Source organism: Mus musculus, chromosome 9 (assembly GCF_000001635.26).
Source record: "Mus musculus strain C57BL/6J chromosome 9, GRCm38.p6 C57BL/6J".
Taxonomy (NCBI): Eukaryota; Metazoa; Chordata; class Mammalia; order Rodentia; family Muridae; genus Mus; species Mus musculus.
The window spans coordinates 31,298,077-31,317,577 of NC_000075.6; the positions used below are offsets into that span (position 1 = coordinate 31,298,077).

Below are 19,501 nucleotides of genomic sequence, written 5' to 3' on the forward strand. Positions count from 1 at the left end.
CATTCAGTGAGAGACCCTGTCTCAAAAGCCGTATGACAGCTGTGGTGAGTGGTTGTGGAAGGTACTGGGCGAAGTGGAGCCCAGACATACAGTGTAAGATGCAGGGGTGGACCAGGCTTCAGCCAGCTCAGCGCTTCTTGGAAGTCACTGTTGCCCAAGGTGAGGCTCAGATGTAGGGTAAATGCTTAGGGTTGCTGGGGCAGAGTTTGGTCTCCAGCACCAAAACCAAACGAAGCAAGACCAATCAATAGCCATAAAGGGTTACCTCTTGAATGGGGAAGATGTGAAACTGGCAGGGGTCTACAAGAGGGCTCGATAATGTTGGACTTTGAAATTTAATCCAATAAAAATGTCTAATTACTGCAGTGTTTTGGCTACCGCAGGGCTGTTTACAGTGCAGTACGCATCAGCTGTATAGAAACAAAGATCTGCTCAGTCTTAGCGGTCACTGTCTAGTCCTTCCTGAGCTAGCCCAGCACTTAGGTGAAGGATCAGGATTCAGGGTCGTTCTCTGCTACATGCTCAGCTTGAGGTCAGCTTGGGGTCTTGATGGGACCTTGACATAAAACAAGCAAACAAACAAACAAACAAACCCCAGACTGAACACCATTAAAAAGAATTTAAAACTGGGCAGCATGTCACAGTGACGCCTAAAATCCTAGCACTCAGGAGGTGGAAACAGGAGGATAGTGAGTTCAAAGGCAGCCTGCACTCCATAGTGAGACCTGTTTCCAAAATGAAAACAGGCAGAAAAGCAAAAGGTTCAGAAAGCACCTAGAGCTGTGAAGAAATTACGTAATAGTAATTGTCACCGTGGAGCTAGGACACAGCTCACTGGGAACACTGGCACCAGACCCTGAGTCCAAGGCTGTGCCTGCTAAAAATACATCCAAGTGAAGTGGGCTTGGGGAGAGTCACTTGCCGTGGCCTAAGTTGTGTGCTGCACAGCCTGAGAGCTCGAGTCTATTCCCTAGGACCATATAACAGCAGGGCACCGTGGTACACCCCTTAATCTTAATACCAGCACACGGGCTGCTGACTGGAGGAACCCTGGGGCCTCCTGGCAAGTAGTCCAATTGAGCTCTAGGGTCAGTGAGGGACCTGTTTCAAGTAATAAGATGGGGACAATGAGGAGAATATCCAGCTTTGACTGCTGCCCGCCCCCAATACCCTCCCACAAGCATCCCCACCAACACATACTAACATCCTCCCTCCCCTCACAAACACCTGTACACACATGAACAATGAACATGTGTATGACTAGTGTTTTGTCTAAGTTATTTTTATTTAGAAATTTTCCTTTTTAAAAGGCATGTGCTACCACTATCTGCTCTTTTTTTTTAAAGATTTATTAATTTATTAATTTATTTATCTGTAAGTACACTGTAGCACTCTTCAGACACTCCAGAAGAAGGAGTCAGATCTCATTACAGACGGTTTCGAGCCACCATGGGGTTGCTGGGATTTGAACTCAAGACCTTCGGAAGAGCAGTCAGTGCTCTTAACCACTGAGTCATCTCTCCAGCCCCTAGAAATTTTTTTTAAAAACTAGGTTCCTCCCAAGGGCTGGGACCATAGGCATGTACCACTGCGCCTGGCTTTATTTTGCATATTTCTAGCCAGGCAGGGCTTCCCTACCCTGTTGAAGGTGGCCACAAACTCCTGGGTTCTAGAAGCCCTCTCTTGAAAACTCCTCCTCCTCCAAAAGGGTAAAGATGAAAATACTGAGAGGGTGTAGTGCAGTGGCAGTGTGCTTGCCGAGGGTTGGGGCTGGCCCTGGAACCGCCACCACCGAAACATCTCCTTTAGTAGGTAAGTATTTGAGGACGTTTTTGATATATCTACTGTGTTATAAGTGGTATTTACTAAAAATACTTTTATGTGTCTTAAAAGATGCCCACAGCATATTAAAGTGTGACTCAAGCGTACGGCTCTCCTTAAGCATGTGCTTAGAGACACAGTTGTTTTCTGTGTGCTGTCTTTGTGTAACAGTGGGAGGACTCACAAGAGAATATCAACAGTGGCCACATCTAGAGATGGGGTAGGAAGGGAGTGGGTGGCTTTTACTTTTTATTTAAAACAATTCTATACTATCATAATTTTTTCTAATTCAGTGTTTACTTAAAAATATATCCACATACATGTTTGTTTTTAGAACATTTTCATCATCTCAGAGAAACGTGTACTCCTTAGATCCTCCCTCTCCCAAATTCTGCTTGTAGCAATCACTTGTCTACATTTTGTCTGTGTACACTTACTAGTTCTGGACTTTAGATACGGAGTAAGCAGGCTATGTGGCTGGTCTTGTTCACTTACTGCTTTTTTTTTGTTTTTTCCGTTTTTGGTTTTTCGAGACAGGGTTTCTCTGTCCTGAAAACTCACTTTGTAGACCAGGCTGGCCTCGAACTCAGAAATCCCCCTGCCTCTGCCTCCCAAGTGCTGGGATTAAAGGTATGTGCCACCACACCCGACCACTTACTGCTTTTTTTTTCTTCTTCTTTTTATTTTTGTTTTGAGACAGTTTCTGTATGTATATATACACACACACACACACACACAGAGTCTTTGATCTCACACTCATAGCGCCCCTGGGCGCTGAGTGCTAGGATAGGCATGTACCATCCTGTCCTGCTTATCTTGTTTTCAGAGGTTCAGTTATGCGTTTATTTCCTTTGAGATACTGTGTGTATGTGTATGTTAGTGTTGAAAACTGAATGTAGGGCCTTTAGTCATGCAGTGCCTTCAAGTTCTACTGTTCCACTGAGCTATGCCTTCAGCTCGTAAATAGCTTTCCATATGTGATTGTCCATTTGTAAATATTAGAGAAAAATGTTTACTCAGATCCCTTGTCATTTTGTCTTAATTATTTTTAAATTATGTGCATGTCTGTGTATGTGGGTCACTGTCCAGCCTAGAGGGCTTTGATCCTCCTGGAGCTGGAGGTATAGGAGTTGCGAACCACTTGATGTAGGTGTTGGGAACTGAACGCAGGCCCTTCCTTGACAGAACGCAGTGTGTTGTGTTGCCTGCTGTGGCCGGATGTCTGTCTTATTATTTGCTTTATTTTGGTTTTCTAGTAGGTCATAAGGCAATGTTGCTCTTGTCAGGGATGGCCTGTACTGGCATTGGTAGGTTCAAAAGTTTCTGATAAACGCAGTCATAAGATAACAGAAGTGTTGACCACAGCGCACATGTTTGAAACCGCATTCAGTTTCCTGTATGCTTTCTTGATGTAGGGCAGGGAGTTTGTCAGCAGGGCTGCTGAGAGGCAGAACCTACAGGTAATGTCAACAGGCTGGGGAAGTCAGTAGTTGGGGGGAGGGGGGAAGTATTCCAGCGCTAGGGACCTAGCAGGAGGTCTGAACCCAGGTGACTGGAGGAATGGGATGTTTGGTAGTCTCATGTCCCTGAACACACAGAAGCTGAGGTGCAAGGTCACTCAAATACACTTTGAAATTGACCCTCAACACTGGAAGAGCTGGCCCTCAGGTGGACCCCTCTGGACAACAGACCAGCCATAGATCAGCTCAGGCCTTGCGGAACCATGGTTGTAGCGTGCCAGGGGACAGTGGGCCCAGAAGAAAGACAGGGAGGCGCCCCCTGGCCCAGCAGCTGGGTGCATGGTGCATTTGTCCCACTTCAGATGCTCTAGGTGGTTTGCTGCTCCACAGGCAGGCGGGCAAGCAGGCAGGCAGACAGGCAGGCACACACACACTGCCGCTTTGAGGCTCTACCTAGCAGCTCCTGAGAGCAGAAGAGGCCCCTGACAGCTTTCTCTTTGAAATTGCCCTCACATCTTATCAGCCAAGCAGCTACTCTTTATGAGAAGGCAAAGGCAGACATCAAGGTTTGTCATCCCTTAGAACTCACACAGCCCTTTTGAACTCCCAAGGATTTTCATGTAGGTTTGACAGCTGAGACCCCCAACAAGTCACATCACCTGGCTTTTTCTTTTCTTTGAGTGAATGGTAGAGATTTCTTTGAAGGACTTGATGGAGCCCTACTGCCTCATGAGCAGACTGTCAGATGAGATGGGAGGAGTCACCTTTGTTTTGGGGACATGAAAAGTTCTTATTTGAACAAGAAGGGGAAAGTCCACATTCCCTGGTTAACAGGAAAGATTGGCTTGCTTTCTCCTTTGAGGTGGGAAGAAAGGAGTGCCCTTATTCTAACAGGAGAAAATGGACCTTCCTTAGAAGAAAAAGCCTTAGGTGATGATCCTAGAATCCTTTTGTGTACAAGGAAAGCAAGGAACTATGGACCTGCTTGAAGGACTCTGCATGGAGAGGGAGTGCCCCTTCCCCCCAGCCCCCAGCCTTGTTCAGTGGATTTCACACCTACCTGCCCCTGCTTCTCTTCTCTGCTCTCCAGTCTGTCTGTTGTTGTTTGTTTTTAAATCATAGTTCAACTCTCTCATGGGTACATAATATCTTTCCCGATGGTGGTCAGAAAAACCAACTAGGAGCAATTTTTTTCTTTCATTTTAAGATTTTTATGTGTATAAGTGTTTTGCCTGCACGGATGTAAGTATACCACGCGTGTGCAGTGCCTGCAGAAGCCAAAGAAGGTGTAGAGTCTTCTGGAATTACCAATTACAGATGACTGCGAGCCGAACTGAGGTCCTCTGCTAGAGCCAGGGTTCTTAGTCACTAAGGCATCTGGCTAGCCTGCTGAACGAGTTTCCGTCCTCCCTTTGTTCTTTTCCTTCTTTTCTCCCTCCTTCCTTCCCTCATTCTCCCTTTCCTTCCTTAAAGGTCTTAATCTCTTTATTTAGTTTTAATTTTGTCTGTGTGTTTACCAACACGAGTTTATGTACACCATATGTGTGCAGGTTCCTGTGGTGGCCAGAGGCTATCTCCTCTCCGAGACTGGAGGTCTGGGTGGTTGTGAGCTGCTGTGTAGTTGTAGGACCTTTGCTGGAGCAGCAGGAGCCCCAGGGAACATTTCTTTAAGCTGCATTGAGTTGAAAATGCTTGCTGTCATACAAAAGGCTGTTGACTCTAAAGTTGATCTGGCTTTCCTTCCTCACTGGTGTCTGAATTCTTCTGACTACCAATCCCCAACCGATGGCATAGAACTCTATTTCTGATGGGGCTTTGTTGTTTTTACAATTGGAGCAGTTGTTTTTAGTTTCATTGTTGACATTTATAGCTGTTGTTAAAGGTACCCTCAGTAGATCCATGCAATAGCCCTTACTGTCATGTTCTTATTCTTCTTAACTTTAGACGTCTCTGGTTATATAGAAATATTCCAAGCCAGGGGGTGGTGGCACATGCCTTTAATCCCAGCACTTGGGAGGCAGAGGCAGGCAGATTTCTGAGTTCGAGGCCAGCCTGGTCTAGAAGTGACAGGACAGCCATGGCTACACAGAGAAACCCTGTCTCGAAAAACCAACCAACCAACCAACCAACCAACCAACCAACCAAAAAACCAAACAAACCCAGCATCTAAACAATTTTATTAGTCAAAGGTATAGTCTCTCTTCTCCCTGCAGTACTGAAGATCAAACCCTCTTTGCAAATATTCTCTCACCAAGCAATATCTGCACCCATTCAGTTTTTTGAGACAGAGTTTCTCTGTTGTAGCCCTGGTTGTCCTAGATCTTGCTCTGTATACTAGGCTGTCCTTGAACTCTTAGAGATCTGCCTGCCTCTGTTTTCCAAGTGCTGGACTTAAAGGCGGAAACCACCACTTTCTTCCATTTTTGCATTTTCTGAAATCCTTTATGAAAGCCTACAACTGTTCAGGCATATGTATCCTAGCTAAAATTGTTTACGTTTTATTTTCTGCAGCATTTAGAGAACGATTTTAGCCACGTATCCTCCTCTGCTTCTAGGTTTCCAGTAGCTCATTAGTTGGAGTCAAATTGCTATCTATGGTGGTGGACACTGTGCTCTGCAGGTGGAGAGACTATGCTACCCCAGCACGAACAGTGGGCTGTTGGGTTACTAGAGGTGATAACCTCTCTCCAGACTCTCACCAGGAATAGAGTGTTTCAGCTCTTGAGGTGAAGAGCAGATGAAGCAGGCTCTCTCAAAACACTTGGAAAACCTCAATGGGCAGGAGGGTACTGATGTTTGCTGTGTATACTATATGACTACTCATCCCACTTTTCAACAGCAGTCCGTCCCTGGCCTTTCTTCTTTCCCTCCCTCCCTCCCTCCCCCTCCCTCCCTCCCTCCCTCCCTCCCTCCCTCCCTCCCTCCCTCCCTCCCTTCCTTTCTTTTTTCGAGACAGGGTTTCTCTCTGTAGCCCTGGCTGTGCTGGAACTTGCTTTGTAGACCAGGCTGGCCTTCAACGCAGAGATCTGCCTGCCTCTGCCTCCTGAGTGCTGGGATTAAAGGGATGGGTCACCTACCACGACTCACTTCAGCTTGCTTTGTTACATATTTCAGGACCACCAGCCCAAGGTCCTCCCACACCAACCATCAATCTAAAAAAATGCACCACAGGCTTGCCCACAGGCCAATCTGGAGGAAGTATTTTCTCAGTTGAGGTTTCCTCTCCCAAAACGATGCTAGCTTAAGTCAAGAAGTTTATGACATGAAACTAGCCAGCACATATTGGAAGAATCAGATAGGCTTGCAGTTCATAGCAAGAATAAAGAATTAGAACTGGAATTTCATCACTCTGTTGCTGGTCTATTGTATTTCTGCTTCAGTTTCTTTTCACCAGTTAAACTAAGGTCAGTATGATTCCTTTCCTGAATTCCAGTTATTTGTTCCAGGAATCAGTTAAGTGTAAAAGCTTTAACTCACATCCCAACTGTGAACAGAACATTTCTGTTGATTGCACTTGTAGTCAGCTTTAATGTGGGGCTTCTTATTCATTGTCATTGTCCGCCTGCTTGCTACTGTGTGCTAAGATACATTTTCTGAACCCGAGATTTAACCAACTTCTTTGGGTTGGTGTGGGCACTAAATTAATGAGCTGAGCTGATCACTGTGAGCTCCTTGGATTCTGACTGAGATGAATTTGAGTTATTTATCTTCAATATCTCGTGCTTGTGACTGGAACTGAGCCCATTGCTTCCCTCTGGCCATTCCCACAAGGCTCTGTTCCCAAGAAAGAACTGCATTTGGTAGGCACTGCTAGTGTGACTTACTTTTTCCCCCTTAGTTTGACCTAATATCTGACTAGAAGCAACACAAAGAAGGAAGAATTCTTTTGGCAGAGGTTTCAGTGATACAGTGTATCCTGGAGGGACAAGGCGGTGGGAAAGGCATTAGCCGGCTCCTCGGTGGGAGGAGTGCCTGCCGGCTTGCTTGTATCTCCGCTGATACAAAGGAAAGGACACAAAGCAAGGCCAATCTATAAAACCTGAAGTTCTGTCCCCCACTGACCTATTTCCTAAAGTTCTGAAACAGCACTGGCTTCTGGGGACCAAGTAGTCAAACACAGGAGCCTGTTGGGGAGTGGGGCATTGCACATTCAAACTGTGACGGGGAGTTTTCTTAAATCTTGCATAAAAAAGAAACAGCTACAACAAAAACTCTTGAGAATCTGGTCAGTAGTCAGAGATCCAAGAAATAAGTTTAGCTCCAAAGTCCGAGACTTTATGAAATAAATGAGATGAGGGTAGGAGTGTGGAAGCTGGCTTTTAACTAGGTTGGCAGCATGGCCTATACCGCCTTGCCAGTGAGTAGGACAGGAGCATCCTTTGTAGCCTCCTGCTGTCTCCTTCACCTTTTGCCTTCTTTCTTCCTACAAACCTCTTAAGTGGCAGTACCTTAGGTAACTACAGTGTTTCCTGAGACCCTGTCTTTTCCCTGACTCCAGCGCTGGTGCAAATACAACTCAAGAAGTAAAGAGTGCAGCTAAGGTTATACTTGTAGACAGACCGCAGTGCTGTTATCTGCCACTGCTACCTACTGTTTACTACTGTGTGCTGAGCTGGAGGGCAGTGATGTTATAGTCAGCCTGCTGCCTAAGCTGCAGATTGGATTCCAAGGATTTCAGAAGAATGGTGTTGGCTACAGTTCAGGACCTGAGCCCAATAGATTGCAATGGGAGCGAGAGAGCTAACAGTGCCAATTTGCCTGGGTGGAGGGAGGTTGGGAGGCAGGGTTGCCCTTGAATGTACCAACTCCTGCTTCTTGGTAGCCATGCATTGATTCCTGGTTGCTGTGAGAAAAGAGCCCAGTGACATCCCAGCTGCATCATGAAGTGGGACAGTGATTATTACTTGTTTTTTGTTTTGGTTTTCGAGACAGGGTTTCTCTCTGTAGCCCTGGCTGTCCTGGAACTCACTGTAGACCAGGCTGGCCTCAAACTCAGAAATCCACCTGCCTCTGCCTCCCGAGTGCTGGGATTAAGGGCGTGCACTACCACGCCCGGCTTGATTATTACTTGTTTTCTATGAATTTTTTATTTCAACTTTTTATTATAGAGAAACATGGAGAAAGGTTCCCACTTAACCACTTGTAAATGTGCAGCGGCAGGAGCACTAACGGACTGAGTCCTCTCTCTAGCATTATTATCTTCTACTATTTTTCAATGTGTATTTATTTTGTTTCATGTGTACTAGTGTTTTACCTGCATGTGTGTGTGTGTGTGTACCTGACATGTGATTGGTGTCCAAGGAAGCCAAAAGAGAGGAATGGGGTCCCCTGGAACTGCAGTTACAAATGCTTGTGAGCCATCACGTGGGTGCTGGGAATAGAACCCTGGTCCTCTGCAAGTGCGGTAAGTGTTCTTAACTGCTGAGCCATCTCCAGCACCACCATAGCTACTTTTAAAAGATGGTTGTTTTTTTATTGTTATTGTCTGTATTGTGAGTAGTGTGTATCTGTGAGTGTGTATGCATGTGTGTGAGTGTTCCGTCGCACACTCCTGGCCATCATGACAGTTGGTTGAGCTGCTGTTCTTCCCACCTTCCCGTGGATTGCAAGGACTGAACTCAGATTGTCAGGCTGTGCGTGCGGCGGGTGCTTTTGTAGTATCCTGACCTGGCTTTTCAAATGACTGAAACATTTTTTTATATCTAGGGAAATGGTAACATTTCATGATGTTCTGTTATCAGAGTGTAATTCAGAACCATGAACATGGAATTTCTTTTTCTTTTTTTCTTTTGGGGAAGGGTCTCGTGTAGCCTAAGCTGGCCTCCTGTTCACTGTTTAGTGATCTTAAACCTCTGATCCTCCTGCCTCTTAAGTGCTGTGACTGCAGGCAGGTACCCTGTGACCCCTCTGAGTGCTGTGACTGCAGGCATGTGCCACCATGCCTAGTTTTATGCAGTGCTAGGAACTGAATTTAAGGCTTTGTGTGTGTATGCTGGACAAGCACTTTGCTAATCGAGTGGCATCCACAACGGCTGGAATGTTTAAATACTGGAACCAGTTCTGCTGTTTTACACCACAGAGTTGGGCTCCTTGTAACCTTTCCGTAGCAGTGTAGGCAGTGGACTCTCAGAAGGTTCTGGAGCAGTGGCATTAGCTAGGAATGGCCCAGTGGTGATGTGAGTGAGAGGACAGATGCTGAGGGATGACACTGGTTGGTGACAGGATGGAAGTGTAGGTGTGACTGAGAAGTGGAGGGAGAGGCTGAGCACTCCAGAAATGTCTTATCCATAGTCTCCACCACTGTGGAGTAAACAGGGAAGTTGGTTCTTGGGTCTCCCAGTAGGTGCTGTATCCTATGGGGCACAGCTACGGACACCTTTTTTTCTTCAGTGCTTACCATGTACTAAAAATGTACTCAGTGTTCACCAGGGTGAGAGCTTTGTGACCAGTCCTTGCATGTTTGCCATTATGCTGTGTGATCACAAATAGTGCCAGGTTTTATTGAATTTAAGATGCTGATGCCAAGAGATACAATTGTATGTCATTAAGAAAAAAGAACCAGCACTTGGGAAGCAGAGGCAGGTGGATCTTTGAGTTCAAGGCCATCCTGATCTACAGAACGAGTCCCAAGATAGCCAGAGCTACGCAGAGAAATCCTGTCTTGTAAAAAAGAAAAAGAAAAAGAAAAGAAAAGAAAAGAAAAGAAAAGAAAAGAAACAAAACAAAAACCAACCAAATGCAATCCAGCTGGGATGCTGGTTTCCTGCAGATAGCTTAGCTCCCCCAGGTTGGTGGCTCAGTTCTCAAGGCTGCTGCTATTTGAGATGCCACTATCAACTGCAGGTTGTTTTACCTGTGCTTCTGACGGCCTGTTCTAAGTTGACATTCCCCACCTCATGTCTGGACTTCCATTTCTTCCCTAGAATAGGTCATAGACCTCAGCGAACTCTTGGTGTTTACTGCCCTGTTAAGGATGTTAAAAAGGATGTCGGTGAACTCCAGATGATTGTATACAGAGAACAAGAGGTAGGGGAGAGGGCGTCCTACCCTCTCCAGACGTACTTCTTCCTGGAAGTTATCCTGAAGCTGGCTAAAATGTCATTTTTTTGGCCTTTGGTGCTAAATTTAATCTTTAGTCTGTTATCTGTGTCATTCCCTGAACACTTTTTTTTTTAAAAGAGTTTGGTACAGGACAGTGGGAACTCAAACGTGAAGGAGAAGAGGGTGTTAGAAGAAGCTGGACTTCAGAGGGCTGAATCCACAATTTTTTTTTTTTTTCATATTGTCTTAGCAATAGCACCCATCGTGACCCTCCCCAGGGTGCCAATATCAGCTGTGTCATTAACACCCTTTGTAGGGGCCAGGGACTTAGGATTTACCTGCCAGGTAAAGGGGACAAAGACCAAATGTGTATTTCCTGCTACCACACTGTGCCGTGTTTGCTACCAGTGTTAGGAACTTACTGGGAACTGCCTTTGTGGGCAGTGAGTCTCATCCTCATTGCTAGAGGTTACTGCTGTTCTTCCCTAGAAGCGGATTGGTTGATCGCTCCATGTCTTTCTCTGTGTACATGCTAAGACTCGATTCCCTCCCAGCCACGGCCCAGCCCTGCTCTGTGAGGCTGCGGGTGCTTTACATCACGTCCCGTTCCTTGACGCACTAAGATTTAACAAGGGCACTTGAGATGGTAGTGGTTGTCCTGCTCCTTTTGGTGTTTGCTTTCTTCCTAACATCTGTTACACTTAGTGATCTCAGCACACCTGGGCTAGACATCCCCTCCTCTGTCTCCAGTCTCACAGTAGGATGGATATCTTTACTCGAGAAAAATCACCCAAGTCCTTCCTCATGTCAGCAGTTAACAGAACATACTCCTTGTCTCTACGGAACTCAGAGGCTTAAGATAAGCAGGGGGGAGACTAGAACCCGATTGGATAACTTTTTTTTCCCCCATGATTGGATAACTTTTGAAATGTGATTACTTATTTGTAGCAAACTTTATGCTAAAGCACTTTCCACCCACTGCTTTATGTCAGTAATCACGGGGCTTCATTTTACAGAGAAAACAGAGAAAGAGACGTTTTGAGATTTGCTCAAGGTTAGCTAACTTGCTACTAAAACCCAGGCCAGCCCACACCCTTTCCGAGGCTGTCTCCCGTGCTTGTTAATACTCTCCAGCTCTGGGCCTCAGGTGTGCTCAGAGTGCTGGGTGCAGGGTAGGTGAGGAAACTAATGATGGTCTCATTGTACACAGCACTTCAACTGCTGCAGTATCTTCTTGGAACAAAGACTATAAGACACCAACCTCCACAACTCCTGAATGTGTCCAGAGTTAACTGCCATTATGATATGGTAAAAGATCAGAGCAAACCTAAACGGCCAGGTGGGCAGCGCATGGCTTTACCCGTACTCATTGTCTGCGAGGGTTGATGTGTACGGGGATGTAAAGATGTCCACTTACTTGTGGAGGCTATAGGGCAACCTCAGGGGTCAGCCCCCAGAAACTGAGTGCCCAACTCCATTTTTCACTGGCCTAGAACTTACCAACCACAACACTGGCTCCTTAAATGGTTTCTGGGGATTGAACCCTGTTTCTGGGTTTACAAGGTAAGCCCTGTGTGGACTGAGCTATCTCACAGGTCCCAAAACCTAGCAATTTAGCAGCATAAGGGTGGTTGAATAAATCACAATATATTCATACAATGAAATTATGCAGCTGGAATAAAAAAATGAAGCAAATGTATGTGGATGGAACAGTGCACAAGATAGGTTGTCACACAGAAAAAGCGCATGCAGAATTGTTACCTTGAAGGAGTCAATAATTCATTTGTTTGCACCTGGGGAGATAGAAATATATTGTATATGTATTTGCTTGTATGTGAATAAAATGTCTTTGGAAAGAAAAACAAACTGATTCTAGGAATTGTTCCTGAAAAGTAACTAAGAGACTCTGGGGAGGGTGACTGTCCACGGTATCTGTTTGTACTCTTAATTTACAGGAAATTTTATTTAATGCTTATTAAACTAGAAATAAATGAAAGAAATAAGACAGGCTGGGATCAGTGTGAATTGCTTACTTATCACCTGTGAGGTCCTGGGTTCCACCTTCTCCTCCAAGTACAAAACACCGTTCTAGAAATTAAACTAAGAGGAGGCATGAGGGGTTGTGTACAGCTTGCAAGGACATCAGTATAACTGCCTGGTCCAAGTATTCCCATGGCTAGTATTAAAAGATGGTATAAAAAGATTCTCCAATTCTTGTATGAGAAGGATACTACTGCATATCTTCTGCGATAATTTTGCTAAACATTTGTATCTTGAATCTAACCTCAGAGAAATATCAGATAAACTGAAGACCATTCTGTATCACTGAAGACCAGGAATAGGAAGCTGTTGGAGTGAAGTAGACAGAGAGCACACGTAGTGAGCACACACGCAGTGAGCACACACACAGTGAGCACACACGCAGTGAGCACACACACAGTGAGCACACACAATAAGCAGTGGTTGATGCCAGATTGCATCAGAGCCAGGGAGAAAGCCGTTGTTCTTTTGGCTGTTAAGGACAGTAAAATGTCCTTATATGTCCTGACAGTTGATGAAATCCCAGGAAGTGTGTGAGCAAAGTAGAATTGCTGCTCCAGTCTCACCTGCATGATTTTAACTATGGTCTCATGCCTCTAAGACAGTGTTCTCAGTTTTAGGAACTAGTTAGGAATGTGGAGGTAAGGTGGATGATAGAACATGAATTATTTCATAAGGCCAATACAAAAGGATCATGTGGGCCCCAGGATTTTGAGACTAGCTTGGGCAATTTTTTTCCCCTAGACAAGGGTTCAGGGTTTCTCTGTGTAATAGCTCTGGCTGTCCTGGAACCCTGGATCAGCCTGGCCTTGAACTCACAGAGTTCTGCCTGCCTCTGCCTCTCTAGTGCTGGGATCAAAGCCATGAACCTTCACCACCCACCTTAGTCTGGGTAATTTAGCAAGACGCCGTTAAAAAAGACAAGGCAAAGAAGCAGTGTTTGTAACTTACTCTAAAATGGCTGCAGTGAGAAGAGAGAAGTGACCGCAGAGATGGTGCAGTGGAACCTCTTGCCGTGTAATCATGAAAGCTGGAGTGTGGATCCTGTCTACTTTCCACATGCTGAGAAGGCAGGCTTCCACTGCCTGGGCCTGGCTTTTGTGTGGATTTGGGGGGTTTTGGCTGCTGTGCAGTTCACACATGACAGTTCCTGCCGTCAAGTTAGGTACAGGGCATTATGGTATCCTTCATTGGGCTTTATTTTGATGTAGAGATTGGAGTGTGTGTGGTATAGGACATGCCTCTCATCACATCTTTACTAATAACAGAGAAGACTCTGGTGGATGCTGGCCAGCACTCGTTCCTGTCTGACTGCTGCCTTCCCCTGTCTACTTTGGTGGGAGTGGCTAGAAGTGGATCAAGCATGATTAATGTCCAGTGATATTGTGGGATGCCGTGTTTTCTGTTCCTCATCAAAGGGAAGAGCATCACCTTAAGAAGAGCTGTGGTCCTGGGCTGGAGAGATGGGTTAGTGGTTAAGCTCACTCGCTGCTCTAGCAGATGACACCGTGTTCAGTTCCCAGCACCTATATGGCAGCTCACAACTATCTGTAACTCCAATTTAGGGACTATAATGGCCACTTCTGGCCTCCTCAGCCACTAGGCACACATGTAGTATACATATAGGTAAATAATCATACGTACAAATAAGTAAATCTTTTAAAAAACAAGTTGTTTTTATATTTTTATTTATTTTCATTTTATGTGCATTGATGTTTTAACTACATGTATGTCATTCTGAGGTGCTGAGGATCCTCTCAACTTGGAGTTACAGTTTTGAGATGCCATATGGGTGCTGGGAATTGAACCTAGGACCTCTGAAAGAGCAGCAATACTCCTAACCACTAAGCCATCTCTCCAGCCCCTAAAAATAAGTTTTTAAAGCCAGTGGTGGCACATGCCTTTAATCCCAGCACTTGGGAGGCAGAGAACAGGTATATTTCTGAGGTCAGTCTGATTGAGTGAGTTTCAGGATAGCAAGGGCTACACAGAGAAACTCTGTCTTGAACCCTTTCCCACCTAAAAGATAAAAATAATCTTTTAAAGAGTCTTATCTTGGGACTGCAGAGATGGCTTAGTGGTTAAGAACGCTGACTGCTCTTCTAGAAGTCCTGTGTTCAATTCCTAGCACCCACATAGTGGCTCACAACCATCTGTGATGGGATCTGATGCCCTCTTCTGGTGTCTCCTGAAGAGAGCTATAGTGTACTCACATAAAATAAATAACTAATTAAAAAGAGTCCTATCTTAGACCGCACGGACTTGGTGTGTTGGTGTTGGATCAATGTCACTGCTCACTGTTCACTCTGTACTGACCCAAAAGAATGGAAGACTGTGAGCTGAGAAATTCAGTTTCTTTCATGAGCAGTTTATCCCTTGCTTTGCCATTTTTATTATTCTGTTCTTCATTTTGGGTAGAAATGTTAGTGTTCCCGAGGTCATGTCTACTAGGAGAAATCCTGGACTAACTAGCCTGGTGGTGGCAGTGGCACACACCTTTAATCCCAGCACTCAGGAAGCAAAGGCAGGTGGATCTATCTGAGTTTGAGACTAGCCTAGTTGGTCTACTGACTCAGTAGACACAGAAAAGTGATGTCTCTAAAAAACAAAACAACAACAAAAAAAAACCATTTGAGGTCAATTTGGACTATACATCAATCAGATTAGAACATTAGTCTCATATTTACATATAGCTAATACATAGGAAAATAATTTTTCTCAAAAGAACTAAGATTGCCTTTAATGTTTATAATGAGGCTTGCATTCTATATATAGTTCCCATATATATATACATATGTATAGACATACATCTAATAATTGTCCAAAATATAGCAGGTACAAATTTTATTATATTATTGCCACATATAATGCATTATTCTTACCCTTTGCTGAGGTATGTTAACCTTTTCTTTCCCCTTTGTGGTTGAAACTAATGTATTAAAACATAGCTATCCACTTCAAGCGTGGTTCCTTTCCTGTCTTTCTCAGGGTGCTGCGAGACCTTCCTGCCCTGGATGAGCACACGTGTACAGGGCGTAGGGCACAGAGGAGTGCTCTCTGTCCTGCGCTGCTGCTGTAGGTGGGCCAGACCTGGAGCTGTCCAACAAGGAGGGAATGGATCCCAAAGATGAAAGCGCTCATGTGTGGCCAACGTCTGCAGACCATGAACAGAGCACTGCACAGGTGAAGGACGGGACAGCCTCTTCCAGCTCACTGTTGGCAGCAGTCTTTCAGTTGGGTAGATTGTTGGATAGACACAGCTAAGGAAATAGCAGTGTCGTTGTCTCTATAGTGAGTGTGGCTGGGAGGGAGTGGACGTTGAGAACTTGCTTGGAGAAGCAGGAATGCATTAGCACTTGGCTACTCCTCTACTCCATAGGCCTTACCTCTGCACTTGGCTGGTAGATGCTGCTTTAGTACCCCCCTTATCTATGCTATTCTTATCTGATCCTGAAAACCCCAAGCCTTTGCTGGCTTCTTTTGCTGGCTACTTTTACCTTAGTCAGTAAAGGGTTTCAGTTCTCCATGAGTAATGAAACCTAAGGTATGTTTATCAAGTAAGTGACCTATCTTCTCTTTTAAGACACGGTCTTATCTAGCCTGGAACTCTCTATATGGTGTAGACTGGCTTTGAACTCATAAGAGATCTGCCTGTTTCTGACTTCCAAGTGATAACAGGAGGAAGCTAGGCCCATAAACTCAGTTTTAAACAATATGATAAACAGGAGGTTTTGATCCAGTTTTTCACTAAATTGTAAAACCATAGCACCTTGTCAAAATCAGTTGTTAATCAAAAGTTAACCTTGAAAGATTTACATGTGCAAATATTATGTAATTAAGAAATAATCAACACTGCAGTAAGTAATCATGGTGATATAATATGACTTACAGGCTACAGTCTAAGGTTTAGAGAACGTGATTCCAGAGATGGTTTCAGCAGAATAACTGAGAACACTGGTTTCTCATGGAAACTGTTCTGATGACGACGTTCATTAATTTATATACTATGTTTATCCAAAACTAGGAGAAAAGGTGAGGAGTGGGGCAGTTGATCTCTGTGACTTCAAGGACAGCCTGGCCTACTTAGTGAGTTCCAAGCAGTTGGGCCACATAGTGAGACTTTGTGAGAGAGAGAGAGAGAGAGAGAGAGAGAGAGAGAGAGAGAGAGAGAGAGGTGGGGGTGGGGAGAAATGTTTTTGTGAGGTTCTGTATTTTGATCAGGGGCCCTGCCTGTGGGGAATCTGTGGTCAGGATCCCCCTTGTGTTCTTTTTTTTTTTTTTTTTTTTTAAAGATTTATTTATTTGTTTAATGTGTATGAGTGCACTGTAACTGTCTTCAAACACACCAGAAGAGGGCATCAGATCCCATTACAGATGATTGTGAGCCACCATGTGGTTGCTGGGAATTGAACTCAGGACCTCTGGAAGAACAGTCAGTGCTCTTAACCACTGAGCCATCTCTCCAGCCCCCCACCCCCCTTGCGTTCTTTATTTCCAGTCTTTTCTGCTCCATAGTTGTGCAAATTCTTATTACAGACTGAGTGAGAAAAAACAAGTGGAAAAGCTTAGCTTTCTCCTTTTTAGAGGAAAACATTTGTCCCCCATTTTAAAGCTTTGGTATGAATGAGAAAGTTGAAACCTCTTAAGTCACAAGATTACCTTACAGCCATGGCGAGCTGTGGCACTGTGCTGTGAGCCTAATTTCCCCATGTGGATGCTTTATCTTCAGGCGTAAATTGAAAGTATACAGAAGACAGACTAGTCACTTAGCAGGAAACCTGTTGTATTCCTGTGGTGCTCAATTACACTTGGCCTCTAGCATTCTTTCTGGGCATTAAGTTAGTTTATGTGTCATCTGTGAAATCTATTATTTCCTACTGGAGAAAACTGCTGTAGAAACATTAGGACCAGTAGCAAGTCAGGAAAAGAATAAGGATGCCAACCCAGGATGTCAGCACATCAATTATTTCTGCCCCAGATGTGTGCTGTGGCTATCCACCTGTAGACTTTACGTATCAAGGATGAGGCCTATGCCATGCTGGGGCCTCCACAGTCGGTCTTTCACTGCCAAGCACTCAGAGAGGACTTTAGACAACTCAGTCCTTTTAGTTCTCTAGGTCTTAGGATGCAGATGAGTACTTTCCTGTAGACAGCTGAACTTCTTGGCCAGAACCACTTAAAAGTACTTCATTAAGGTTTTCTGCTTCTTTACTTAGCTGGCGAGAAGGAGTTATACCACATCTATCAATTCAGTGACGTTTCCTGATTTGCTCCATGCAGTATGTCCTTCACATATGAAACAGCACGTAGGGTAAAAGTGACCTTATTTTAATGTGTCTGCTGGAAAGCAGTATTCATTATAAAATAGAATTTTTATGATGTGTTGAAAGCAATTGCTTTTAGGCCTACATCACAAAGCAGTGTGTGTTTTGTATTGTAACAGTGGTGTCATGCAGGAATCTATAGTTGCTTTTCCAGGATCAATTAATTGCCCCCTCGTGAGTCACCACAAGTTATCTATTTACATTGTGTTTTTAAGGCAAAAGAATTCAAGTCAGCTCTCTGGCATGGAGCATCCTGCCTTCTGGGCTCTAGCTCAGCATGGATGAAGGCTTCTTTTCCTTGTGTTGGGGTGTGTGAGCTCAGCTGTGCTTGGTTGGCCGTGTGCCTTTGTGAGCTTGACTTTGCTTTATAAAGGCAGATGCTGCAGGCTTGGCTGCTCTTTCCCCAGGTGCACTTTGTTCCGGATGCCGGAACTGTGGCTCAGATTGTATACACTGACGACCAAGTCCGTCCACCCCAGCAGGTGGTGTATACAGCAGATGGTGCCTCCTACACGTCAGTGGACGGTCCAGAGCACACACTGGTCTACATCCACCCGGTGGAAGCTGCACAGGCATGTGAAGGATTGGTTCTGACTTGTTTATTAATTACTATGCCAATTGCTAATGCTTGCTATGGGTCAGTTGTTGTCCTAGATGTTTTGATTCAGTAAACAGTCAGATAAGATTTTTTGCTATCAAGGAATGTATAATGAATTTGGCAATGAAAGAGATGGTACATTTATTTAAATCAAGTGCAGAAATGAGTTAGAACCCCAGTCTCATGTTAGCCTTTGTCTCCAGTGACCACTGAGGTGGCTGGCAATTTGTTACCTTTACTGAGTATCCAGAACCAAGCATTTGTTCTGTATATTATTACATAGTGTATAGCTAAATCAAAGTTGGCTCACTGAAAGCATAGAGATCATTTCAGTTAAATGTGTGAGCAAAGCATCCTACTACCAGCTTATGGTGTTTGTTAGTAAATTACTGGATTATAGGACTATAATAGAAGTTATGGCATGTATTCACAAAAACTGTATAGCTTTTAATTTTTGCCAGTGACTTAGAGTCTTAAAAATACACAAATATTCCACAAATGTTTTTGGCACTTTACAGTGTACAAAGTGTTTATAATGTGTTACCTGTATACATGTGTTTCATAGAGTACATGTACACAGGTCCCACAAACCATGCTCACACACACTAATGAAGGCTGAGGCTAGAGTCAGTATGTAGCACATTATACTATTGTTATTTCTTCATTTTGTGTTGCATATTAACCCAGACCTTTATGCATGCTAGGTGCCTGCTCTACCAGTGGCCTGTAGCATTGGCCCTGAACCCTTTTTTGTTTTGAGACAGGGTTTTTCTCCGTAGCCCTGGCTGAGTTGAACTCACTATTATGTAGACCAAGCTGGCCTTGAATTCACACATGTGCCATGATGCCTGGCTTCAGTTGTTTGTTTGTTTGGGGTTTTCTTTTCTTTTCTTTCTTTTTTTTTTTTTGAAGATTTGTTTTATTTATTGTATATGAGCATTCTATCTTCATGTACACCTGCACACCAGAAGAGGGCATCAGATCCCATTATAGATGGTCATGAGCCACCATGTGCATGCTGGGACTTGTCCTCTAAAAGAGCAGCCTGTGCTCTTAACTGCTGAGCCATCTCTCCAGCCCCTCATTTTTTTTAAATGCATATTTTTTATAGTAGGATCCTTGTCATAAAATTGTCCTTGTGTAATATTTCATCAAGAAGTTCATATCACTTCTAAGAAAAAAAAAGAGATTCATCTCATGAGTACATTTCCAGTCTA

At 44.3% G+C, this 19,501-nt stretch overlaps 1 protein-coding gene across 16 annotated transcripts in view; it reads left to right on the forward strand.

Annotated features, from left to right (window-relative positions):
• Prdm10 (PR domain containing 10) overlaps nucleotides 1-19,501 on the forward strand; it is a 105,622-nt gene that overhangs the window by 21,967 nt on the left and 64,154 nt on the right. For 11 of the 16 annotated variants that reach the window (XR_870532.3, XM_006510464.4, XM_006510471.4 and 8 more), the window contains 2 exons: nucleotides 15,351-15,545; nucleotides 18,094-18,258. Coding sequence is in view for 14 of the 16 variants with exons in the window: in XM_006510464.4 (XP_006510527.1) it covers nucleotides 15,477-15,545; nucleotides 18,094-18,258 (234 nt within the window). In the remaining 2 variants the exon portion in view is untranslated. The other 5 variants (XM_030244433.1, XM_006510466.3, XM_006510465.4 and 2 more) reach the window with 5 other exon arrangements.